The sequence below is a fragment of the Etheostoma spectabile genome, chromosome 9 (genome assembly GCF_008692095.1).
Source record: "Etheostoma spectabile isolate EspeVRDwgs_2016 chromosome 9, UIUC_Espe_1.0, whole genome shotgun sequence".
NCBI lineage: Eukaryota > Metazoa > Chordata > Actinopteri > Perciformes > Percidae > Etheostoma > Etheostoma spectabile.
In genome coordinates this window covers 18,334,459-18,362,131 of record NC_045741.1, presented here as the reverse complement: position 1 = coordinate 18,362,131, position 27,673 = coordinate 18,334,459, and the positions used below count along the sequence as shown (strand labels likewise).

At 39.9% G+C, this 27,673-nt stretch overlaps 1 protein-coding gene across 5 annotated transcripts in view; it reads left to right on the top strand.

The window, feature by feature from the left end:
- Positions 1-27,673, top strand: part of rubcn (rubicon autophagy regulator) — a 48,824-nt gene that overhangs the window by 6,901 nt on the left and 14,250 nt on the right. For 2 of the 5 annotated variants that reach the window (XM_032524978.1, XM_032524974.1), the window contains exons 4-11: positions 18,933-19,092; positions 19,322-19,428; positions 19,775-20,000; positions 21,957-22,391; positions 23,040-23,087; positions 23,875-23,970; positions 24,520-24,638; positions 25,969-26,167. In XM_032524978.1, the coding sequence (XP_032380869.1) occupies positions 18,933-19,092; positions 19,322-19,428; positions 19,775-20,000; positions 21,957-22,391; positions 23,040-23,087; positions 23,875-23,970; positions 24,520-24,638; positions 25,969-26,167 (1,390 nt within the window). Of the gene's footprint in view, positions 1-13,522; positions 13,560-18,928; positions 19,093-19,321; positions 19,429-19,774; positions 20,001-21,956; positions 22,407-23,039; positions 23,088-23,874; positions 23,971-24,519; positions 24,639-25,968; positions 26,168-27,673 lie in introns of all 5 variants that reach the window. The other 3 variants (XM_032524975.1, XM_032524976.1, XM_032524977.1) reach the window with 3 other exon arrangements.

The following is a 27,673-nucleotide window of genomic DNA, read 5'->3' as shown; positions in this document are numbered from 1 at the left end:
GCCGCTGCTGCGTTTTCAGTATGCGTCCATGTGCGGACACCTCAACAACAGCGTCGACCATCTGTGTTTGGCCACCAAGATGCATAGCTTCTATGTGTGCACTTGTTGCCTTCCACCATGCTTTTACCTTATGTAAGACATTTTTACACAACCCTCAATCTGTCTTATTCTGTGCCCTATGGGCTTGCGAAGAAAGCCTGAAAGGAGGGAGGTGCAGGGGGAGCCAGTGCCCCATAACTGCTGCTGTTCGCGTGCAGGAGGCTGAGGGTCAAAGGGCCAGCAGATTGATTGGTTTTTTTTTTTTGGGCAACAAGGGGGGGGGGGGGCGGAGGGCGGTGCAACCCTGTGAAGGGCCTGTGAAGTGCTGGGGGTCTGTGATGCCGGCACGGGACTGTCCTCCTAGTATCCCCAACCTACACCACTCCAGGCTGGAAGAGGCCGAGTGCCGAGGGAAATGATTCGCGTCCATTGAGCAGGGGAGGAAAGCCGGCGGGTGCCTCGGCTATTTGGAGAGAGCGAGAGCATCAGGTTGTTAAGTGCTTGCAACAAAAGTTGGTGGTTTCTCCAGACCACTGTAGCTTTGCATGATCATAATAATTGTTCATTAGTTCAAGTTTTAGATTTTCCTTATTATTTCAGGGCTGCTATTTCAAATGTAAATGACAATGATGGAAGATACTCTTTAAAAGAAAAAAAAAACGTTTCTCTTTGTCTTTGGTATTTTAGAATCTGTCAGGTATACATTTGGTAGTTCTTCGGCAACAAGTAGCAATAATTTCCATTATAGGACCAAATGTATTCTGATGTGTAACACTAAAGCCAAGCTGCATTAGGTGAAAAATCCATGTTGATGTAATATGTTATAAGTGTAACTATTAAGAGCATGGAGGTTGTTACAGGGGAAACTCCTGTGTTAAGATGTATGGGATGTTGGATAAAGAGAACTTATTAATGTTACTTTCTTTGTCAAACACAAAAATGAAATTAATTGGGGGGTTGGTCAGGGGGATAAAAAGCTGTGAAAATGTTTGACCTACTTTAATAACCAAGATTCCAAAGCGTGTAAGTCTCCCCCTCCCCCATTTTAAATGCACACTATATATTTTTTTTTCCTACTATCACTTTCCCTCTATTTTTGCGCTGTTTGCATGTTCTGACATGATTATAAGCAAACCATTTCTTACCTCATGTTTCATCCAGAACTTACTTTTTGTCAGTTAGTCTGTGAAATGATTTTGAAAGAGAGAGACAATGGGCAGAGAGGGCAGTAGTTGAGGTAAAAGTAAAGAAAAAAGGTGACATGGTGTTTGTGTCAGATGGAGGGGAAGGGCCTCGAGCACAAAACAACAGTCAGAAAAGGAGCCCCGATTATTGTTTTTCATGTAAATGCTGTTGAATTTCCAACGAAGAAAAGATTTTGTTAACATTGCGATTTTAATGTATTTACTGCAATGCAGCATTCGATTGGATGTAGTGTACCAACCCTTTGCTTAAAAGAAAATAACATACGATCTGCAAAAAAACCAGGGAAACTATAAAACATGGCCACCTTTAAAGTTGGAACCCAGCGTATTGTGTGTGGCCTATTAGGGATTGTCCTGTCTGTCACAGTCTTGGCCTCGTGTGCCATCGTCTCTGTTGTCAGGCGGTTTGGTTCTTTTCTTGTGGCTGTAGACCCAAACCAAAAGGCTTGTACACTCAGTCATCTGTCTAAGGATGGATTCTTTGAGTGTTTTTTATTCTATTTTTGCAAACAGGCTTATTTCTTTTCTCATTCTTTCTGTGTTCTTTCATTTGAAGGAGAATGCGTAATGCCAAGTACTGTATGAAAAGTAAGTCACTGAGCCTGGGATAAAATATGCTTAACGATTGCCCAGTAATGTGCTTGTTCAAAACTACTTTAGTTTTCAGTCAAAAATAAATTGACTGTTTTAGTTAGGAGAATGTTCATGCTTTGTTTATTTCCCCCAACAGGATAAACACCTCCTTAAAACTGTTTTTTTATTACATTTTGTTTAAAAATAAGTCTACCAAATACGGCACATTTTTCCTTTTTAATAGATCATTTCTATCACATGGAGAAACACAATTGTACCATAAAAGCGTGGATCATGCAAATCTGTCAATTAGTATGTTTTGCATGAGGGCGTCACGATTCTCCCAATCCACTTGGGATTTAAACATTTTCTTTCGAGCACGGAGGGCAAGCCAATGAGAGCGCAGGGCAGAAGGCCTTAGTATTAGATAGAGTGTAATGTTAACCATGGCAAAACAATCCTACTAAAAACTAACTTTAGGACCGTATGATCATTCACTCATACACAACATTTCGGTTGTTTTAAATAATTCCTATAGGTTTAGCCACCAGCGTCGAGCCACTTGCTCTAGCACATTGTAGTCAGTGGATCAATATTGAAACATATCAATAATAAGGACTCACTGTAGTACTGTGTTGCAAAGTGCATGTACTTAAGAAATGATTTAGTGTGGTTTGGAGCTAAGTAGAATTTCTTTGACATGTTACCAATCACTCTTCTGATATATGTGGGTTTCCCGTGTTTTGAACCAATGACTGTAGGCTATATATAGAATAATTTTAGAATATAATAGATAATACATTTTATTTATACAGCCCTTTACCATTTCACAAAGGAACTACAAAGGGCTAAGAAGCGACATTGTCTACCAGAAACAAAATCCGCTAACAATGAGGAATCTTTGAGAGAAAGCATTGTGGGAAAAAACCACAGGAGGACAGCTAAATAGGCCAAGTTATTCCAGAGTATTATTAATTTCCTGGAGAACATCGACCAAAATAAATACAAGGACATCCAAATATACAGTCACACAGCTAATCATGTCCCATTTCAAGGAAAAGGAGAAAAAATTAAGAAAGCTCATAAACTAAAGTACGGGATATAATAGAAATAAAGTCAAGCAAAATTTCAATTCTAAATGTGTAAAAAAAATATAACTATTATAACTTATAACCTATAATTGTCACTCATATCTCGTTATGTTATTTAAGAGAGTTTATGCAAATTTACAGATGGTTGAAGGAAAAAAGTGGACACTGATAGTTCTTTATGAAAAAACCGTGTTTATGACTTAAGAAAGTTCCATTTAAAGAATTAACTACATCAATCTGCATTGTATCAATATCTAGTTATAATAGTTTCAAATGGCAAAGCCAAAATCTCCAAAATAAATATGGTCTAGAATGTGATGGGATTGTTCATATTAAACCAATCTTTGGTTTTTTAATTGATCAGTAATTAATGAGGTATTTCCAGCCAACTTTGAGCCAATCATCTCCCCACGTCATAATCCTCCTTACTGGGAACAGGAGACTCTGAGAAACCAACCCTCTGGAACCTGGAAGTCCTGATTAAAACTGTTAGGAGAAGTTGTTTTTCCAACATGGAAAAGTAACACTTCGAGGACAGTAAAACCTTTCTAAAGAAAGAAGAGAATCTGAACGTAAAGAGACAGGTGTGAATACATACATGACGCCATCCTTCGTTCACTCATCGCCTACCTGCCATTTCAGACCAAGTTACGGTTCATACTGTTTCAAAGAGGTGGTAATTTTCTCAAGCACTTCTGTGATGTACTTCTCCAACCGGTTTACTTGAACTGCTTCCGTGTAGGGTTTTTGACACCTATATAAGGAAATTTAATGCATGTGTCTACAGCCACTGACAGCTGATGTCATGTTAATACCATTTCTAAATCGGAGCAAGGGGACTAAACATTATTCTTAATTAGTAACTATTATTACCTTATTACAAGTACAATACTTCCCAAGCTTAATTAGCCCCTGCTGTTTGGTCCCACATCTTGCCACTGCTCCTTTTTTTTCTTCACATGTTCATTTTTTGTTTTTTCCTTCTTTGGCAGGTACTAATCGTGTGTGTTTGATTACGATCGTTTTGTCACGACCGTACTCCAACTGTGAGCGTTCCTTTTGAATTTAACAAAGAAGTAAACACGTGCTCTCTAATACTCAATCACTCATTCTATATCTGCCTGGTGTTCAGTTTTTTTGACAGATGTGCTCACCCTTGCTGAGTCTTCTAACTTATATCTCATACGTATATTCCTGCTTGTGATGATCATGATACATGTAAAATTAAGTTTTCTATGTTTTTTTTTTTCTTATATATTTTTTTTCTATGTTTTATTTTTTATCTTGTTCCCGCCTCGTGATTTTATCTTTTTTGAGGATAATTTTGTTCTTTAAGAAAGGCATCTCTGATCTTTATTGTCTTTTCTGTGACACAGGAAAAGGTGCAACACATGGAGGACGGGATGTCATTTCATTTTCTTTGAAATAAATTGTCTGTCGTACACAAAATACGCCCCATTTTTTGAGTGGGAGTGGAGTTGTGTTTTCCAAAACGAGAGGTGCCTCAAAAAGAGTTTCCTTAAGAGAAGAAAAAAAAATTATCAGCAATTTATCTGGTAACTTGCGTAATTAATCTCAATCACTTGGAAGCAAAGCCTGACTCCTGCACCTTTAATATGCCAAATCTCTTTCCCTACCTGTATCAGTTTCATACTCCTTATGAATACTGTGAAAATTTTAATAACTGTAATTGTTCAAGTTAGAAATTGCTGTGGACAAGGAATTAAAAGGAAAAAAAAGTTTTGTCAGCAGGTACTTATTTGCACTTGTGCAGAAGAAACACAGTTCTATGAACGCGTTTCATGTTTATACAGCCACCATGTGAATCTAATTTCCTTTTGAGTTTTACACGTTACATGTATCTGATCATTTAGGTACAAAAACAAGGTGAAACGGCCCTGGTATTTTCCCCCCTGTAATCGTGATTGACTTTTGCGTGGCCTTAGATCGTTCTTTTCGTTCATTCATTACGAATTTTGTTTTATCATTTCAAAAACCTGTGAGGAAGAGTTTTTCCAGTTTTTTGTGATCACATTTTTTTATTTAAACAGCCAAACAACAGTGCAAAACATTGGTCAAATGACAACATACATACACCGTACACACACAAAGAGGGCCCAGCGCACCTTTTCCACAACCTTCCTTGTTAGCGTCAAAGTGTCACTCTACAACAAAGAGAGAAATAGTGGGAACACAAAACAAACATCAAGACCTATCTGCAGCTCCCGAACAACACACGAAACAGACACAAACAAACACACAAACAAAAGAGGCATGGACAGGAGACGGCAGAAGCTAAAAAGGGACCAAACACACCCATAGACACAATGCGTGAAGGCTTTTGCACATGCCATAGCAAGGGACTTAAAGGATTCAGCCAGGCTTGACCACGTGTCCAAAGTCTTTCCCGGTGATCACCTATGCGAGCAGTGGGAGTCTTCCACTATATGACATCACAAAGGAAAGGGCCACGTACGAATATAGACAGTCATGAGGTGTTTCCCAATGGGTTGCAATCATTCTCTCGGCTGCTGTAAGTCCAGCAAAAACAGCACGTTATTGAGTTTTAGAGAGGTTGAGGACTGACAGATCATTCAGAATCAAAACATTGACAGTGACAGGTCCACAGTAACATTAATCAGGGCAGATATTGATCATATTGTCCAGAACTGACCCACAGGAGAGCTTCCCAATCATGTAAAGTATTACCTGAGCGTTTGAGGTGGGCAGAACGTGCATAAAGGGACATGTAAAATTACCTTCATAGTGATGCATTTTCCACAGGGGTGAGATGTCCTATGAATGCAATTGTACTGTCTGCTGATGGTGCTGGATTACGTGATACTTCTGGAGGAAGAGAGAGTTGAGTTGATGACGTACTGGTACCAAAGATGGTATATGTGTATAATTGTAACTGTAAAGTTGACAAGACCCCCCCCAGGTGGGATACCTAGGTATTTTGCATAATACATACATTGTGTGGCACAATTGGAAGATTTCACAAATGTGATATCTTTTGTATAGACATGGAAGTTCATCCTTAGACTAAAGGCTTTTTGAGTGTTTCTCAAATAAAAAGTGGACCAACCTCTATGCTGCTGGACTACGGACTACCTCACCAACAAGACCACAGTATGTGGGCTCCATCCTGTGTGGTCTGACGTGGTTGCACTGCAGCCACAGGTGCCCCTAGGGTACGGGCTCTCACCTTCCTTTCCCCTACTACACCTTGGATTCAACCACAACACCCCCCACTGCACACCAGAAGTCTTGATGACACAGCGTTGTGGGTGTGTCTCTGAGGGGAAAGAATCTGGAATACAGGTCGCGTTATACAAGGATTTGTCACTGGTGGAGCTCAACAGCTTCAGCTTAAACACCAGAAAGACAAGGATATAGTCGACTCCAGGAGGAAAAACTCCCCTTCTCACCGGTGATCATCCAGGGATTGGACCTGGATGTAGTGGAGAGCTACCAACTTCCTGGGTGTTCCCTAAACAATAAACTGAACTGGACTGTGTTAACACCCAAGCACCTCTACAAGAAGGGCCAGAGGCGCCTCCATCTGACTGAGGAGCTCAGGTCTTTGGAGGGTGTGGACTCTCCTCAGACTTCTATAGACTCTGTGGGGCCTCTGCCATCCTCTACGCTGTGGTCTGCTGGAGGGGGGGTCAGCTCGGTCCGGGGACAGGAGCCGAGACTCAATAGACTGATCCGGAGGAGCGCGCTCTGTCCCTGGACTGCCTCTGACTCCCAAGAGGAAGTAGGGGAGAGGCGGATGTTAGCCAAGCTGACCATTAACATGGCACAACACCTCTCACCACCCTAATGACACTGTGGGGTCCTGAGTCACTCTTCAGCAGCAGATATACCACGGCACCGTGTAAGAAGGATAGGGTACAGCAGGTCCCCTTCATCCCGCCCTGGTCCGACTACTCTAACAACCTGCTTACTGATATGTTGTATTTTTCTGTTCCTGTTTTTCTCCCATACTATCACACACTTTTTTATCTGTAATATTGGTTATATATTATTATTACAAGTACTTACTTTTTCAATATTTATGGTACTCAGGTTAATATAACTTGTAAAATTTAATTTAAAATTCAAATTAACTTAATTGGTTTAACTTCACTTACAGCAGGGGTATTGTTTCTCTATCATGGCAACCGCACTTAAAGTCTTTGTTTGACGGCATTTCCTTACTCATCAACCATATTTTCATTTCTATTCTTGCCTGTATTTCCTGCCTGTATTTCTTCTGTGATTAATGTTTGTGTGTTAATTGTTTGTGTTTTTCTGTTTGTTGCTTTTGTTGGTTTTGTCTGCGTGCTGTCTGCTACTTGGTAACGGACAGAATTTCCCTCGTGGGATAACATAAAGTATAATTAATCTAATCTATTCTATTTTTTTTTTACCACAAGTTGTTTTGTTCTCTGTCTTAGATATGCACTTGCTACACATATTCACAAACCATCTGAATAGAGCTGTGACTTTCTTGCTGCATGGGACCACCAACATCATCATTTTACTGACTCTTGAAGATATACATTAAAGAGCAAACGAAGAAAAAGGCAACGCTTGGCACGTTGCTGCAAACAAAATAAAATACTGGATCAACTGGCCTCTGTTGCGTCACCCTGAAAACTTACCAACCCACCTAATTTCAACTAATCTCATGTGTTCATGCCAAAACGAGTCAACTCTGAGTCACAGCTGCTCACATAGATTTAAGTAAGAATGGGATATTTTTTGTGTCAATGGGATCAGATACAATTCAGTAAATGTAAGACTCGGAAATCAACATCTCTCCCTGTGACTTGATTATCAACTTGTCCTGACATGCCCGACTTCTGACACTATCAAACATGGTGCCAGGAATAGGGACTCTCGCCACAATTCATTGTGCACAGAAAACTGTAACTTTGTACTTCAATGTTTTGCTACTTTTTACCTTTTACTTAAATGGATGCTAAAGACACATTTTCTAATTTCTCAATCTGTTGTCACTCTGATTTTTTTAAATTGCTGCTTTTTTGTTGTCATTGGGATGTAATTTGAGGGTTTTAATTAATATTAATGTTCTTTTATACAGCACCTTCATGCTTTTTTTGAACAGCACTTTGGTCAACTGACGCTGTTTAAATGTGCTCTAAATAAGCTTTACTTAATCATGCATCAATCTAATAATTCTTCTGAATAGGCCCTTCGCATAAGCCGTACTTCTACAGTTAATATTTGAAGCACATGTGATCCATACTTTTGTACTTTAACTTGATTAAGATTTTGAATGCTGGCCTTTTATTGTATTTGTGATATTCTATTTGTTATTCTTCAGTAACAGCTCTGAATACCTCTTACACAGGTCTATGAGGTTGGAATTAGCAAACCATCTGGATAAAGACATAACAACTGCTGTAAGGATTTTAGTATTGCCCTGTAGAAATTCATAATAGTTGAACTTTATACAATCACTTGTACTAGCAGCACATCAGGGGGTTTTAAAATTGTTCAGAGAGTGAAATGTTCAGAGATAAGTATGTCCTCTCTGGAAATGTTCCTAGGGATAATTGGTACAATATCTGCGTCACCCAAATAATTCTAGTGTCATATAATGTCCCACAGCACATGAAGGGAAGGAAGCGGTGATCTATGCTTGTTGGAACTGCTTACATTGTGTGTGTGGTGTGTGTGTGTGTTGTGTGTGTGTGGGGGACAATTACATCACCATTCAGTCATTTGCAACCACACCAGCAACTATGGGGATGAGATTTATAGTGTAGCACTCTGCACTCTTAATTACTTGCCACTGCCATCAAGTGGTAAAATTTTATTGTCAACTTGAGTGCACGGAATAAACAGACAATTCAAGACTGTGGTGCCATCTTGTGAGGATGCTATGAAAGTGATTACAAGAGTGAAGAGCCAAGCAAGGCTGCATGTTTTATAACATCCACAGTTTTATAGCCACTTAGTTATACTAGAAATTCACTTTGAAAGAACAAAAAAACGTTTTGTTCTTTCAAAGGGAATTTCTAGTATAAAATAAATGATGATGAGATGACATTTCACTGGAATTGTGGCCTACCTTGGATGATCATGTGAAAAATAAAAAATTGATTGATTGTGATCGATTGATTGATAGTTTGACATCTGGTCATTTCTAAGAACAACACCACTCAAGTCACTTGTTGTGCAAAAATTTCAAGGATTGTAACACCCTGTCCTACTAATCAATCTGAGAGTATAGCTCTATTTTCATCATTTAGATGGATGGCACGGACTTGATTATCAAAACTAAAGAGAAGGGGCACTGTATTGTGCATGATTGATTGCTCACCACTATGTAGTCTCACCTGCACTTTACCTACCACAACAAGAAAGAGAAAGAAAACATAAACAGTAGCCTACATATTCAGCTTTTTGTAGCCTATTTTTCATATCAGTCCATATATCCTAGTAAGGTAAATTTATTTAATTTGAAGTTTGGGTCAATGGTAATGCACAGAACCCCAATTTTCCCTCACAGTATATTTCACCCTAGGAGTTTTAAAGTTGGGAAAATAATTGTATTCTCTTTATGACAGTATAACATATAAATTGTAGATCATCTTGTTCCCCAGCCTTTGTTGAAGGTATACAAGGTTTTCACTGGGTGAATATTTCATTCTCAACATTACATAATATGCTATATATCTTAATATTATATGTCTATTTTGTCAAAGACAACAGTGTCATTACTTAATCACATTATATATTAGTCTGTTGTAGCCTACACTGTTTACATAGGCTATTTTAGACCCAATACTATTATATGTTGTCTTGCTTTTGTATTTCATTTAGGTTTCTTCTACTTTTATCTTTTAGTTTTACACATCTCGTATTATACTTTTTACTTTATCTACTTATCTGTAGTTAGGCCTGTGTCTGTCCCTGCTGCTGCTACTGCTGCAACAGCAACAACAACACCGATTTTTTTTTAACTCTGGAGATCAATAAAAGCTATTTTTTTTAGGATCACATCGCATGTCTTTAAAACGAATACATTATTGTTCTTGGAATGAGTCATCACTGGAAAATGAAGCAAATAAAAAAAATACCGAGTTCAAAGAGGGCAGCAGTCATAAGTGCAATATTATTTACTAACAGCAGGTGGCAGCGATGCTAAGGTTAATTCTATTGAACGGTTGGTGTGTCTCTAGAAAGCTCCAGAGCTTTTAATAGTTAAGTTTACACGGTAACAGTCTGTAAACGCAGTGATACCCGCCAGCATACTCGCAAAACAACGGAGGTAAATAACTTTAGTCTCATTTGAGAGTAAAAGCACGATCTTCGTTAAAAAGGGGGCATGGCAGAGGAAACATCAACGCCACTTGCTAACGATATCTTACGGCCTCCACTGTGTTTGATTCACAGCCCTGACGGAGGGGCAGAGATGGCGGAAGACTGAAGTCCGGTTAACTTCTTCAAGCTAACCTACTACTGCGGTAAAACTCCGTATACGAAATAAGATATTGGAGTTACGGGGAAACTGGCAGTTTTGTACGGTACTCGTCTCCGCATGGAGGACTGGAGATATCGGCGGAGGGAGAGGCGGAGGAGCGCAGGTGATACACCCGGGCTGGTTAACGTTTCCGACTGGCTGGTGCAATAGTGACCGTGATTATTTAAACAGCAAACTTGAAATGTATCACCAGAACCCACTCAGTAGTGTTAACGTTAACAAGATGACCATATGTTGGAGTGGTAACAATATCACTTGTGTGTTGACATATGTTAATGTTGGGTAGCTAGCCAGCTAACACTGGTGGATTAACCTACTGACGCTGGCGTCTAGCAGAGCTAGGCTAGGTTAACCTGTCTTGTCAGGGGTTGACACACCCATTAGCTGCGAGGCTTGTCAACCTGTCTAATACCAAAGGTCACTATGACTATCAGCTAATACTGAGTTTGGTTGCAGTTAAGCGTTTTGTTTGCACATTTGTTAGCTAAATGTTAGGGCATTCACTACATTAGCGCTGACAATGCTAACTGTTAGCTAGCTATCGCCTAGATAGATTGTGCTAACAGCTAACGCTAGCTGCAAATGAAGTTACATCTGGGAGTTGCCGCTGTAATAACGGATAATCATATACTATTATAATCAGTTAAATTCCAACCACTATTCAGTTCAAATATTGCCCATGTAGCAAGCTGCATGCCCTTTTTCCACGAGTTGTCACCAAAATAACACATCGCAGTTGTTGCACACACGACTGTGTGGTATTCTAAGCAGTGTCAAGATAAATTTGAGAGAGGGACAAATGCCTTGATGCTTCTCAAATGGAACACACACACACAACACACACACACACACACACACACACACACCCACACACCACCACACAACACACACACACACACATTTCATCAACTGACGCTTTTATCCAAAGCGACTCCCAATAACTAGCAATTATCACATAGAAGTACATTAGCTTCAAATACACTTAACTACAAAGTGGCAACGTGTAGGTGCAATCTTTTTTCACAACACCAAGCAGCTAAACAGAGTTTATCCTTATCCTCAACAACCTCCCTGAGCCTTGTAGAATTTCACTCCTTCACTCCACACTCCACACACACACACACACACACACACACACACACACACACACACACACAACACCACACACACACAACAACAGTAACCACTAAGCTGCATAAATACATCATGCTTTTGCAGTTGTGGAGAATGTTCTTAACATTGAGCCTCCCTCTTTCCATGTTACATGATGTGATTTGATTATTAGCTCGGTAACTGAACCTCGTGATGGTGTTTGTCACTGCTGCTCTCTATGAGAAAATGGCTTGTGTTCATAAATATGCCATTGTAGGTTTCAGAACCTTCACTTTTCACAAACTCTGCATCCACTTCTCTGCCTGACATGATTGTGCGTAAATAATTAAATGATTTTATGTGGGTTAGTCAGTTCCGCTCCATACTAAATCGTTGTTGCACAAAACAAGGTTGTTTTTTTGATCTTTGATTAAGACCTTAATTGATTTATTTTGATAGGACAAATTAGTTTGGGTGCTAACTTTTACATCTTGTATGGCCTTTAAGCACACTGCACACACTATTGCTAAAGTATAATAATTATAGTTTATGCAGCAGATGACCTGTTCAATTCTTCTAAACTCAAAGATACACACTCAAGTGTGGGTGTCTTCTGATAACGATTTTTTGGACCCATTGCTACAGCAATGAGACTAGTTTAGTTTTAATAGCATTCAGTTTGACTGCTACCATAAAGGAACAGAGGAAGTCTTGGATTTGAGCCAGTGCTTATGGCTCTTCGAATGTTGACCTGATATATTGTTAGAACTAGTTGTAACTTCCCTGCTAGGGAATCAATGCCATTGGCTCTGTAGCAATCATTATTGTGGCTTGTAGTTTAGAGTATAACATGAGATTTTTGGAAGAAATTAAAAACTTTAAAACTTCGATGCCACACATCAGAGCTCTTCTGAACTTTGTTTATAGAGAGGAGTTAGGATAGTTTGTAGGCAGTCTGTATTTTTAGGCTTAGATGTGTTGATACTGCTAACACATTAAATGATAGTCAGCATTCCCGGTTAGTCACCGAGTTCAGTTAAAGCTAGGTTCTTTAACTGCTGAGACTGGATTTTTAAGTATTTTTGTTCGTGTGAGTAATGATTTAAACCCCGACACTGCTAACACCAGCACTTCTTACCCCTCCTTCCTAAACTTCCTCCGTCACCCTGTCTCACTCCTTTCTGCTGACCTGTTTACCTCACAGGAAGGAGCACTGGAAGCTACTCTCAAGTTCTGAAGACCACAGTGGAGGTCTTGTGTCCACCAACAATCCCAACGTGTGGTCACGTTACGGCGGCCTGCAGCGGCTCCACAAGGACAGGAACAATATTCTAAGCCATAGGCTGAAAATAGGCAGGTCAGAACTCAGAGTACTGACTGATGACACTCTCCCTTTTTGAATTATTTAATTGTTGTGAATTGACTACTGATCAACTTCGATGATCAAGCTCTGAGAGATTTGCAGATCAAAGTTAGGTTTTGTTAACTTTCCTGGAATCTGCAAGGAAGTCTGTTTGAACATGGAGGAGACTTGGTTCTAGGTGTTTCCCATAACTCCACAAAATCATACAACACTGCAGTATTTGTTTCACATATTTCCGATTACCAATGTTACACCCTTAATATCACTTTCTTCTGTGGTGGGAATCTGATTGCGGATGCAAAGACAAATGCTACTGACAACATGCATACAGACTAATTAAACTAATTAAATTACTATACATATAATGTATCCCTTCTCTTCATCAACAAGCTTTTCTCACTTACCCACAAGTTTCAGGAATGGGTGCAATGGTTTTATCACATGCTTTGCCAGCACATAGGGTAATGTTTCTTACATTTTGGCAGCATAGTAAGAATCAGTTGATTTCCTGTTACAGAGGAAACCCTTTCACTATGGATTCATTCCATAATGGCATATTGTGTATATATCAAACTGGTATTCTTTGTAACTGGGCCATGCTGTTGTGTCTTACAGGTGTACTACAAGCAGAGATTATTGGCCATTTGTGTGGTGTTTCGCTACATCAGCCCCCACCTTGCCTCACACGTTGAACAGTGATCACTGCTAGCTCCATGAAATGTGTGGTATGTCATATTTTAAATCTGCATCAAATCTCTTGATATTGTCATGAGAGGAAGTTGTTGTGAGAATTGCCTAAACAATGCCTAAACATTGCTACCTTGCTCAGGCTATGGTTTTTGCAGATTTTAATTGTTAACTGCTACTTTCATTTAACAGTGTAAGGTAGCTTACCGTGAGCTTTAGATTGTGAAATTACTTTGCAATACAGTTTTCATTGTGTTCCCAGAAAACCTTGTGAATATGACATATGAAAATATGGTGTGCAGTAGGCCTGCACTATTGGCAAAAAAACTGACATTGTGATATTTTTTTACCTGCGATATGAAAAAAGAAATAATTTTTAAAAGATGATATAATAGCTCTATTTGGAAATAATAAATGCTTCTCGACCACTGCGTTGGTTTTGTAGGAGTGCATCTACATACTGTAGAAGACACCATTGTATTCATTTAATACTATCAATCCAGCTAAAGTGCATGGCAATGACTGCATGTTGCTTCCTCTAAATTTCAGTTGTGGTTGACTAGCGGGGCCACTTGTTTGTTGAAATATTGATCATCCTGCATGTCACGCGCACTAGCAGCAAACTGTGTATCCGAACATTAAATCAGTGTAAATTACGTTCGATCACACAGATTACTGTAGTAGATTAGTGTTACTATCAGCGGGGCGCCTCCGAACTGTAACCGTTAGCCTGGACGGACGGACCCCTTGTTTTCTTTAGGTAAACTAATTAGCTTTAGCTGGCTAGTAGCAGCTTTCTGCGGGGGGAAATGGCCAGGAGACTTGTGATTATGTTGCATTATCAGGTGTTTGAGTTCGTATTTGCAGCGAACATAAAACACTGACTGCTGTAGCTTCACTGCTAACCATCAAAAACTATGCGCATCACTGTCAGTGGCAGCTGTTGCCTACGGTACTTATCTACACACGGAGACTCGTTTCCCATAAAAACAAACCCCGTTGGACTAACGTCACATACACACGTTGCCCACATGGCTACCTGTCTGAAAGGGGAAGGGTCGCCGGTAATATCATGTAAAAAGAGAACGGTGAAAGTTTACTTTTCTATCAAGCAGCAAAATGGATTAGCGTCAACATCGCAACGTCCTGCGTGGTACTATTGCGCATGTGCACATTGTGATGTTGATGCTAAAACACATATCATTCAGCCCTAGTATTAGCGCTAAAAAATAATTAATATTTCCCTGCGTGACTGAACTGAAGAAATATAGTCACTGTTTTCCTGTATCACCAATAAGGGTTTTACTGTAAGACATTACCGTATTTTCTGGCTATAAGTCACTCTGAGTAATAGTCGAAACAGTCAATGCGCCATCAGGAGGGGAAAACAAACCAAGTTGCGCTCCTCTCATGTTGTCCTCAGATCAAATTGACCAGTTTTCCTATATTAATGTTCTTTTTAACTACCCATTTTTAATTACCCAAAATACCATGATTAATTCCACACACCGCTCTTTGGCAAGTACAAATCTCTACTTTCATTAATTTTGGGTTGTCTTATCAAATTTTATAACATTTGAAAAACAAATTGAATAGGTTTTGAATAGTATTGAGTAAAAGTTGACATATACCAGTCTGTGATTATCCATCACACACATCCTTTATTTTTAGTCTAAATAATTCCTAATTTCGCTTTTCTAACTCAAACATTAGATATAATTTCCTATAATGAGATTTATTGACAACAAATTCCAAAAATAACTGTAAAACTAAAGTTAACAAGTGTTACGTAGTGTTGAAAATGTCAAAAAAGAGAGACATTGAAAAAAAGAGTCAAAGGTGTTAAAAATGGGACAAACATTAAGAAAAGTTAAAAACATCGATAAAAAGCATCGTCAAAAGTGTTGATTTTCAATTTTGACAGGAAGGCAACACAAGGGATAATTGCCTTTTTTCACAAAATCCACACAAGAACAGACATTATCTGGAAAGCAAGTTAATACACAATAGGACACAAAACAATACCAGGGCGTGGAGACGTCACCATTGACAGCCACTCCCACGCAGTTGTTCAAGCACCCATCTGTGGACCTTTTCCTCTAGCTCTGGCCGTCTTGCTTTCAGCGCGTGTTTACTTTTTTTGTTTTCTTCATTGCAGTAAAATAACTTTTCGCCAGTCCCTCACAAATTTCTCACCACTCCAATCTTTCTTTCTGCTGCTCAATAACCATTTTTGGCTGCATATTTCTACCTGCTTTGTAGCTAATCTGCAGAATAGGATGTCTTTTCTGAGGTATTTTTATTTTTAGTCTTTCTCATTGGTCTTTAGCAGCGCATATAGTTGTCACAAGCCTAGAGCGCCCTCTCGCGGCTGTAGACTGTATGTTTTCAGAATGAATTCCCATTAAAAACATGTTAAATTATAAAATTTTGATATATTGGTTGCACTTGACTATAAGTCACAGGACCAGCCAAACTATGAAAAAAAAAAAAAGTGTGTTTATAGTCCGGAAAATATGTTAATCTTGAGTGGGTGCATTTTTTTATTTTTTAAGCTGCAAAAATAGCAATGTGTATCATTCATGTCGGATGAAGTTAGGGCTGCACGATTATGACCAAAATGATAATCGCGTTATTTTGATCAATTTTGATCGCGATTATTCTCACGATTATTTGTGATTTTACCAAAACAAATTTATTGTCACATACACTATTTATACTGCGAGGGAGTGTGATGGACGCTACTCACAGAGAGACGGCTGACATTATGAACGGGTCCAGCACGGGTCGAAGCGGATACACACGTCGTTGTATTAAACGTCTGTATCTTCACGGCGCTGCATTTTTATCTATGATATTCTGGCCTGGGTCACATCTCTGGTCCTGTCCAGGCTTCGGTGCAGCTCCGTCTCCCACGCTGTTCCCTACCAACTGAAGTTAGCTCATTCAAAAACTTCTTCTGTGTTCTTCGCCGTAGCGGCCGCGATAACAGTTACCCGCGTAAACACTGGTACAAATACAGGTTTGCCCCCTCATACCTACAATATACTGTGTTAATGAAAAATTAAAACTGTAGACATATATCAGAAGTGTGGACCGGCGGCGCTGTGTGCGGGGCCGGAGAGTTAGAGGAGAGAGAGTAGGACAAGAAGCGTAGAAAATATCCAACACAGGCACGCTTTACAGACAAATATTCATGTACCGCAAATTAAACCGTATCCATATAAACACATTGCACATTAGCACCGGTGTGTCCTAGAAGACTACAGCTAACAGACGCTACTAGCTAACACTAACAGACGCTAACTAGCACCGACTAGTATCTGGTCACTGCTGTTGTCTGAAAAACACAATGGGACAAAGTGTTGCGTTACTGGTAAACCTTAGACTGACGTATTACCGACTGCATCTGTTGAGTTTTCCTCACGCTACTCTGTCCTCTGTGACTGTCTACATCTAGAAACTTAGCTGCACGGGGTGCAGTGAACTACTCTGACTGGCTCATGAGCAGACGGCTTTATGGAGCGGGAGATTGGCTTTGCAAAAAACTCGGAGCGTTCTATGAAATGACGCTTTATAAAAAATAATCGCTCGATCACGCAAATTTGATCGTGGGAAGTCCAAATCGTGATCGCGATTAAAATTCGATTAATTGTGCAGCCCTAGATGAAGTTTACATGTAGGTATCCGCAGATTTGTTGGTTTGCTCCACCAGCCACTGTGGCAGGAAACTAACCTTCCTTTAACTGATACAATGCATTCGGCGTAGCTTGTTGGACAGTGAAAATGGGTGGTGAATTTGAGAGCTGAGGCTTATACTACGAAGCAAGATTTGGTGTTAACGAGGTAACTTCAGGTTCAACCCAGGGTTTTGTGTATCACGACAGTGGATCACTTGTAACCGGGTTAGATCGCCTTTGTAATTCAAGAGCAGATTATGTTGGAGATTAGAGATTTAACCGGTGTAAAAGCACCACCTACTAACCAATCAATACTCGATTTATTTCGGGCTCAGTCATTTGTTCCTTCTGCTGTGTCCATCCTGAACCAAGGCAAACTAAAATAAGAACTCTCCCCACTCACTTATGCCCCACCCAGCCAGGGTGATGGTGAGAATGATCAGTAATGAATATTGCACTAGTATTTTTTTCATTCACATTTTTTTCTTAACCACTTAGCTTATAATTTATGTAACCATACAACTTCACTTATAATGTCTAAATAATATATTATTTATTTATATAATAATAATAATAATAATGATAATAATAATAATAGGCTTAATCAACGAACGACAGCTTATGGAAATCACAAGTGTAATTTTGGACAGACCTTGTGCCTAACTGATGGGAAAGTGATTGGTCTATTGATAAGTGTTAAGCTTTCCTTCCTGTTTTAGGAAGCAGCGACTATATAGTGTTTTTAAAACCGTGTCTGTGTTCTTCATTTTTATGTAGAATTATAGTGTGATCTTATGTAAAATATGCGGCTCTGGTAGATGTTTGATTGGTCACGCTGTGCAAACACCGCCTTTTATGTGAACTCACGTTGCTGCATTGGGAAACCCTGGGTTGATTGAACTAGTTGTTAACAACCGTTAAATCCAGTGCATGTTGATCTTGATTTGTAGTACAGGCCTCAGGTCTGCCTACCAGTCAAAAATGATCCTTTTTTCGTAGTTTTTAATTTGTGCAAAGTAAATACCTGATAGTTCACATTGTCAGATGCCCTCAGAGTCACTACACTTCCTGGATTACCTGTTGTGCTAACTTCTTGTGTGTTGTTGTGGAGAAGGATCCCCTCCTATCAAACAGCAGGACTGTGCAAAAATAAAGAGACCCAGCTTAGTTTGAGTCTAATTATCTTCATTGCTCTGACCAGCCCAACTTAAAGCATGCTCTGCCATGATTACATCATTATCTGACGGTTGGTTATGGATATATTGCCTGCCATCTTAGCTTTGCGCTGTTATGATTTTTTTTCTTTTTTCTTTTCTCACTTTTAATTCCACTCACTCTCACGCTCACTCTGTTTAGACTGTCAAGCCTTACATCTGCATCACACCTTGATGTCAGACCTGTCTCTTAATCACTTCCTCCCATTGCTTCTTTAGATGAACAAATGTATCGTACAAACTCGGCTGCAAACTAACCGTATGTTTAGAGTAAAAAGAATAAAAATCGGTGCAACATCCAACGATACCGGTTGTCGCGACACAATAATCAGTTTGAAACTCTTTATGTTCACATAAATAGCGTTTGTCATGTCCCTCTGCTTTTTGCACCCGTCACCCTCTTTCCCCATCTACCTCTTCCTTCACTATTTGACCCTGTTTCACATTTCTTACTTTCTTTTGCACCTTCTGTGTCCGTTCACAGTTCAGTCACCTGGAGCCGGTGCTGAGCAGTGGGATGCAGAGTGCTGGCGAGAGCTACAAGGCTGAGCGTTGGCTCCTTCACAGCTTACAGGTTCACATGCTTTCTGCTCAGCTCCGACCCCTGCTCCGACATCTGGGGCATACACGTAAATACTATAATGGTGAGTTTTAATGTTCGCAATGTGTCACATTAATGGTTCAGCTTAATATAAAAGACAGTGATGTGAAGTGTAAACTAAAGTAAAAAGCAGCTAAAGAAATGTTTTTTTTTCACTTTTCTCTTTGTGTCTTCACTTATGTTCCACTAAATAATTATCTCTCTCATCATTATCTCTTTGTCTCCCTCATTGTTTATCCCTCTCCTTCTCTCGGTCTGTCTCTGCCTTTCAGATGATGCCTTTCTGCTGAGTGAGCCTCATGTGACCGCCATGTTCCAGTGTCTGGAAGCAGTGGAGCAGAATAACCCTAAACTGCTGGCCCAAGTAGACACAGTCGGGGTGGGTCTCGTGAAATGACCTCAGTAAAGTCTGTCTGCTTTGCTGCATTTACAGCCGTTATCATTTTGTTGTTAATCTTTTGTTCATCTTCTATTAATTATGTTTCAGTTCTTGACATTGTATAATTTTCATCTCTATTTTAGTTAAATTTGTGCATATTTATTGTCTTTCTGTTTTTGACAATGTTTTAGATTTTAGATGTTCAGAATTATGCGGTTATTTAATTGTAATCTGCTGTTAGACAGCCAGTCAAAACTGAGAGTGACTTTAAATGAAAGGACATTTTGAAGGAGGACATTTGAGATGAGGTCTTTAGATATTTTATCCTTCCGTTTTTATCCCCCAGCTATCCCCTCTGAAGGGCCCACTATGTCTGGGCCTATTGAAGAGCCAGAGCCTGTGTGTGTTGCCGGGGGTTGGTGGGGCTTGGAGGAACGCTGACTCGGCTCCCAGAAGAGAATCTCTAAATCGCAGACTCACCACCTCTAACTGCTCCCTCCAAGAAGCAGTCGCCACTAGCAACAACTCAGGGAACACTACTGGAATCGGATCCCAAAACGGCAAAAGCACAAGTGAGGAAAGGGTGAAGAGTGTCAAGTGTATGTGGGGTTTGTTTATATTACGCTTTTGAGTATTTTCCTTTGATTCAGCAGTTGTCATAAGGTTCAACTAAATGTGCTGAAATAATAACGCTCAAGGAAGGCAGACAGCTTGCAGGTGATCTGTTTGTGTTTCACTCGGGTAATTTGGGTCTCTATTACTTTTACAAAAAGATTCACATTAAAGAGCCCCTATCATACTCCATTGTCAGCATCATCTTTGTACTCTTTGGGTTTACTAGATAGGTTTACATGCTTTGATGTTAAAGCGCCGATATTAGGCTAATTTTCAGGTTCATAATTGTATTTTGAGGTTGTACCAGAATCGGCTAATATGGTTTAATTTTCTAAAAAACACCATATTTTTGTTGTACTGCAGAATGTTGCAGATCCTGTTTTCACCTTGTGTGTTTAGCTCTCTGTTTAGCTCCAGAGTGAGACATTTCACTTGTTTTAGCTCTAGAGTCAGACATCTCACTTCTATACTATCTTTGTTGGGAGTCGCACATGTGCCGTAGCTAGGTGAGATCACATCAGCTAGATAACTTTCTCCAACTTTGGTCAGTACAAGGCAGGATTAGCTGGGAGACTTCTTCTAAACGAGGGCCACTTGTGGAAAACCTGCAGAACAGGGACATGGAAGTAGTTCTTTTTAGTACATTATGCTAAACTAGTGTGTGTTGTAGCATTGTTTTGCCATTGAGAACGAGCTAGCAGGCTAGCGCTAGCATGTGCTACGGTTCGCCACCTCATCTCAGATAGTGACAGTAGAAAGCCGTTATCTCACTCAAAACAGCATGGAAAGTTTTTCCCAAGTTTGTATGCATGTGGAAGCACCAGAGACACAAAATAACACCCAAAATCCCAGAAACAGTTTTTTTTTTTCATAATATGAGCACTTTAAAAAAACATTGTTTCTTATACTGCCCATTGCTGCAGCATCTCTGCCTGAAACACTGTCTGAGCTCTTAGCTTGCCTACCTGAAAAGCGGTGTCTGCTCTGATTGGTCAGCTGGCCCACTCTGTTATGATTGGTCAACTTAATTCAAACAAGCTACTGGGAGGGCTATGCTTGCTCACGCTGCACCTATGGGCAGCACACATGAAAAACTGGGCTGGCATTCTCAATCAGTGACATCACTAATATTGAGTAATTTCAAACAGGAATTGAGGAGTTTTAGGCAGTTGAGGAAAAAGTGCTGTCTGTTGGAGATAGAGCTCCATGCTTTTATAATATCTATAACCTTCACAAAAAGCTATACAACACACCAAAAGATGGAGAACAGCTACAAAAAGCATAATAGGGGCTGTTTAAGTAATGCATTTCAGAATCATTAATTTGTATCAATCTTTGGTCTGTTGAAAATAAGTATAAGAGTTAGGAAGCAGTATTCCCTGAAGTAGAAAATGTGTATTTAGGATAACATGGACTTTGTTTCAATATTTTTCCACATCTGGGTTTTTGGTTGATTTTAGGAATTTTAGCAAACAGTTTTGTCTTTTACCAGACTTAATGTATTTGTCTCTGTTTAGCAGAATTTTGTATTTGTGGTTGTTGGTCATGGTGGGCTGGTGTTTGGGAATGACACTTTAAATGCACTACAGTTTGTATGTGAATAGACGGATTTTACTATACAGAGGACTGATTGTTTGTGGACAAGGTCAGTTATTGAAAGCTTTCAAAACTCAATGTCCTGAACTGGCTGTACTTACTAATATGAATAAAACTGTTTTTGGAGTGTTTTTTTTTCTAAAGGTATTCCAACAGTATTGTTACTTTTTGGGATCTTTTTTAGAAACAATCTGTGAGATAGGTGTTATCTATTTCACATGAGCAGAGCTTGAGCAAATGAAAGGGGGAAAACACAGAAGCAGGCCTGTTGTCTTGTGTCTCCATCCATCTAACCTGATCTACTTGTTCTGTTACAGATACTACCTCTGCAGCCAGCAGGTCGGGAGCTCCCTGGATATGTGTGGCCCAGCCGGGGGAAAGCGAGCGAGGTGTAACACCCAATCCTGGCCCTGTTGCCAGCTCCTTCACAGAGTCTCCCTTGTCCACCACCTTTCAGCCTGAGGCCGGGGACTCTGGTGAAGGCGAATATGACGATGGTCCGGAGTACTTGGCTATTGGTAACCTCGGGCAACGCAGCCGCTGTGACTCTCGAAGCTCCACCCACAGCAGTGAGCAGGGTGTCCCTCTGGAGCAGTCACTGCAACACCTAGCCCCTAACCCTAACCTAACCCTAGCCCGGCCCCCACCAAGATGTTCATCTTTTTCAGAGGGCCAGAGGGGGCCGGAGCGGGGATCCCGAGCACACACCCGCTCGTTTTCTGACACAGGCATCAATCAGAAACTCAAGAACGGTAAGAAACTTGGAGGTAACTGTAATTGTTGGTGCAGGACAAAAAGTGAATGTTCAAATTTGGTTGTGGGCTGCAACGTTGTGTGCCTTATTTGCACTATTAGTTTTTTTCCAGAGCTTTCTGCTGTTGTGCAGACTTTACTTTCTTTGAACATTGCTCTCTGCTGCCTGCATGTTTACAGATTAAAACATATTAGGGTTTGCAGTACTTGTAGTAATCAGTTGAAATCTGCTTTGGTGGCATGGGATTTTCTTTTTTTTGGGGGGGGGGGGGGAGTTAATAATTGGGCTTTCATTTTTATAATTTCCAGAATTCAATTGCTGTAGACTGTAGTGAGGCTTCAGTTTCCTGCTTATGATGGAAACATACCTTGTTAATGATTCCTTTTTTTTGCATATAATGAAGGTGTGATTCAGATGGAGGGTATATCTGCATGGACTGTTTTTTTTTTGTAGCTCTTTGGCGCGGCCACACTTTTTTTTTTTCTTTTTTTTTTTTTTCAGAAGGCGCACACTTCCTGTTGTCTAAAGGTTTTAAATGCTTCCAAATTAACATCTTTATTCTCTTTGCTCAGTATTTCCCCTTCTTCGCTTGAGATAACTTTCTGTCCTTACGCTCTATCTCTCTCTTTTTACTGTTTATGCGAAGGAGTGGGCCACCGAAAAATCACCATAATAATAGAAGATCCGGTAGCAGGTTGGCAGTGCAGTTCCACTGTGCTCCATTATTATACTCTCCATCCCTCTCATTTCAAATCTTGCCTTCAGCTCCTCATATTGTTTTTGTTTTTTCTAAACTGTTTTGTTTGTGTTACTCAGGACATATTGATGTGATGAGGCTTTGATCTTTCAGTGTTAGTTTTTGCTCATGCACACATTTTTCATGACCAAGTGTGGTGGGGTGTGTGGTGTGTGTGTGTGTGTGTGTGTGTGTGTGTGGTGTGTGTGTGGTGTGTGTGGGTGTTGTGGTGTGTGTGTGTGTGTGTGTGTGTGTGTGTGTGTGTGTGTGTGTGTGTTGTGTGTGTGTGTGTGTGGTGTGTGTGTGGTGTGTGTTGTGGTGTGTGTGTGTGGGTGTGTGTGTGTGTGTGTGTGGTGTGTGTGTGTGGTGGGGGTGGTGTGTGTGTTGTGTGTTGTGTGTGTGTGTGTTGTGTGTGGGTGTGTTGGTGTGTGTGTGTTGTGTGTGTGTGTGTGGTGTATAGAAGTGTATCACTTCTATGTCACTGTTTTGTCTGAATCTGTACATCCCTAATTCAAGTCATTATACTGAAAAGGGTAGCAGTCATGGTTTTGTTTCTGCATGCAATACAATGAACCATTTCCATACATTTTATTGGTTGTTTTAACAAAAAACAACAATAAAATCAGAATAGCTTTTTATATGAATGGTGATGCAAGTTCATACATTTAAAATTATACAGTGTTTAATTTAATGGCTCTGGCATTTAGGTGATAAAATCCCTTAACATGTACTATTTGTCTCTTAGAATCAGCAGTTGATGACTGCTGTATAAAGAACTACAGCCCTTTCTCACCTCAGCGCGAGGATGCCAGCACTCCCAGTTCCCTCTACATGGAGTCTCGTGAGTTTTCTGTTTGCAATAATTTAAAATGTGCTTTTACAGTTATGTTGTAGCTACTGTTGCACATACAATGAGTGCATAAGTGTAGGAAAAATGTTGCTCTTAACCTCAAAGATTTGAGCCAAAGAAAGTCCACAGCAAACTTAAATATGGGAGGAAGTTGGACAGGAAAGCTGACATGGAATGTTGAAGAAAACAAATTTGTCAGTTCCTGAATTTGAATGTTGCGAGTGAGTTAGCCGGTCAATAAACGTGACTCTCTGGACCTGAACAGGATGGTCATAGTAAGGTTGATTAGGTGTGTGTATGTGTTATTGGAATTTTGAGGTTTAGACAATAAATATCGTGATAGCATGCAGTTAGGTTTTGGCAAGCTTAGAGCATTTTATTTAGTTTTTGAGACTTTTTGAAAGCTTGAACAGATGACATTACAAATCCAACAGAAACACACCTAAGTGGAGAGAATATAAATGCAAATGCAAACTTTCCTGTTTCTGTGTTGTGTAGTGGTGTCATGTATTTTATGTGTTCATGTTTTGGTCTTTTCAGATGGGTCCCAGTACAGCAGCAGCGCTACAGATGGGATGTTCAGGAAGCCGTCAGAGGGTCAGAGCCTCATCAGCTACCTGTCGGAGCAGGACTTTGGCAGCTGTGCTGACCTTGAGAAGGTCAGGGTCCATTTGAACGCATGTCTTATTCTGACTGGTGGGGATTGATCAATTAGTCCATCATTAATTCAGTCAATTAGTGAAAATATATCCAGGGCTTAAAGTATTCCGGCACCATGCCAGATCTCCAGCATGCGGCCCTGAGGAAAAATAAATAAATAAATTTGGGAACTTTCACGGTTTCATATTTTCAAGTTAATTGAGTTCACCTACCAATCATATGAGAGGAATGCAGGGCTTAAAGTACTTGTGCCTGGTGCCGGATTTCTGGGGTATGACTATTTTAGAAAAATAAATAAATTATAAAGTCCAATTTTTATTTTTTCCCGATTTAACCAATCATCAAACTCCTACCAATGAAACGAGTTCTAGCCAGTCAGATGCAAAGTAGGGGGTGTCCTTGCCAAAATGCAAGTGTGCGGGATGGTCTCCGTGGTAACGCAGCTAAAAAAATGTTGCTGTAGTTGAGGAAGGACAAATGGCGCTGGGCATGAATACATGGACAGTTAAATAGAAGACAAGAGTGGAACCGGGAGGCACCTGGCTGCAGCATATGTTCAAGGAAGATACTCACTGTATGGAAGCAGCGGTAGGAAAGTGCTTGCTAGTCATTAGATGCTAATCCCAAAGCTTTGTTCCGTGCACTCTGTTATACGAGTACGTCACCGGCATCGACCGGTGCGACTGCGCCTTCGCTGACCAACTGTGTTTGTGATTAAAAACCATACGTGTGTGCACGTTCATAGCGGAACATGATTTTCATTAACGATGGCCACTGTGTAAAATGTATTTAAAACCCAAACTGCCTTGACAAAGCTGTCTGGAATCAGCATGACTGTTATTTAAACATAATGGCCTTGTCCCAGAGTTTAGACGTCTAGCTATATGAAAAGCTAAACATAGCAAAGTTGCTAAAGTGTACATACTGTAAAGCAACTAATGTCAACATGGACAAAATCCTGAATGTTCTAATTTGAATTTTTGATGATGACCTGGCCAAAGTAACGTCTAGAAAGTTTTTTTTTTTTTTTTTTTGCAATGATTCAATGTAGGATTATGATATTCTTGCAAAATGAAATTTACATTGACTTATTTATCTAAAACATTTGACTTCTTAAAAAAGGTTGACTTTTATTATTGTGTAGAAAGAGTGCACATTGAAACCCCCGATTCAGTTCCTTTACAAATTCCAGAACTTTGTGCTAAAATTTTGCAAAACCTGTAATAAATTGAAGGTTCAGCGTTGAACTTATTATGTTGCATGACTGAAAAGATAGAATTAGTCTGCTCCTCTGATTGATTGCTCGATCATTTTCTCTGTGCTCTGTAGGAGAATGCTCATTTCAGCATTTCAGAGTCCCTTATTGCTGCCATCGAGCTAATGAAGTACAACCTGCGGCGTCAGGAGGAGGAGGGCGAGGAGGACGGAGACAGCGACTGTGAGATCCAGCAGCTCAAACAGAAGATCCGCTTGCGGAGGCAGCTGATCCGACGCAACCGCCTGCCACCCTGCGCAAACTACCAGCACCGTAAGGCAACATTAGCAGTGAGGAGCTGTAAAATGGGGAAGTAGTCCCCTGTACGAACACATGATGTTGAATTTTCTTCTGCAAGGTTCTTTCTTAATTGACTAAGACATTTTAGTTGTATAGTGACCATTTTCAAGTCTTCTAATGGTAAACATGCTTTTAGTTACTAAACCGTACTTAAATTACTAATTTTTTGCATCTCAGTAACTTTCAAAAATGTACTTTAGTTTCTTCAATAATTACTAGATTATAGATGTGCTCTAATGTATTTCAAGGTCCATTAGTGAAGACAATCCGTAAAATAAATTAAATTCAATATATTTCTCATAATTTAATATATTTCTCTTCATCTGGGACATCTTGGGATCTGTAATGTTCTTGCAGAATCATGCAAATTTACATGACAACTTGTCAGCTCATAATTGCTGGGATGAGAACATTTTGACGTATTTTAACTAGAGCGGCACAATTAATTGAATTTTAATCACAATCACGATTTGGGCTTCCCACGATCGTATTTGCGTGTTTGGGTAACATTTTAAATGCGTCATTCCGTTCATAGAATGCTCTGGATTTTTATTTTTGCAAAGCCAATCTACTGCTCCATAAACAACTGTCTGATCATGTGCCAGTCAGTTGTTCCCTGCACCGCGCAGCTCAGTTTCTAGATGTAGACAGTCACAGAGGACAGAGTAAGCTGGTAACTCTGCTATCGCGGCAGCCACGGCAAAAAACAAAGAAGTTATTGAAAATTACTCTCACTCGCTATTTGGCTTGCTGGACCTGGGCGAGAGATGTGACCCAGACCCGAGGCCAGAATATTATGGTTTATAAAATTTAATTTTAATCCCAATCTGTTTTAATAAAAGAGCTTGTGAAAAGTGGCTTGAACATTTTGCCCACTTTGTAAAAAACCCCAAAAACAAATAGAGGCATATATCGCGTATCGCCATTCAACCGACAAATACAGATATGATTTTTAGACCTGGACTAGTCTCTTGCACAATATGGATGTGAAAACATTTATAACTGCTGTTTGTGACAATTAAATGTGTTAAGGTTAAAATCAACAAATAATTGGGATTATAATCGTGATTTCAATAGTGATCAAAATAATTGGGATTATCATTTTGGCCATAATCTTGCAGCCCTAATTTTAACAATTTAAATCTCAAGTTTTTCTTCTTGCTCAGTAGATTAGTCTCACTGCATCACAGGGTAATTTGCTACTACAGGAGCCATGCTTTTTCCCCTGATATGATTTTGTGTTCAAGTGTACTTTGCTCCCGAGCACTGGGTGGTGTGTTGTTCAGTTTGAGATGGCCACGGGTTAATTAAGTTCAAATATTTTTCTGATATTGTTCTTTAAACAACAGACGGGGTTTACAACTGTTTCAAAGTTATCAACTCTGCTTTAAATGCACCACGGGCTGTAATTGAGGCCTCTTCGTGTGCGTGTGTGCGTGTGTGCGTGCGTGTGCGTGTGCGTCTGCGTGTGCGTCTGCG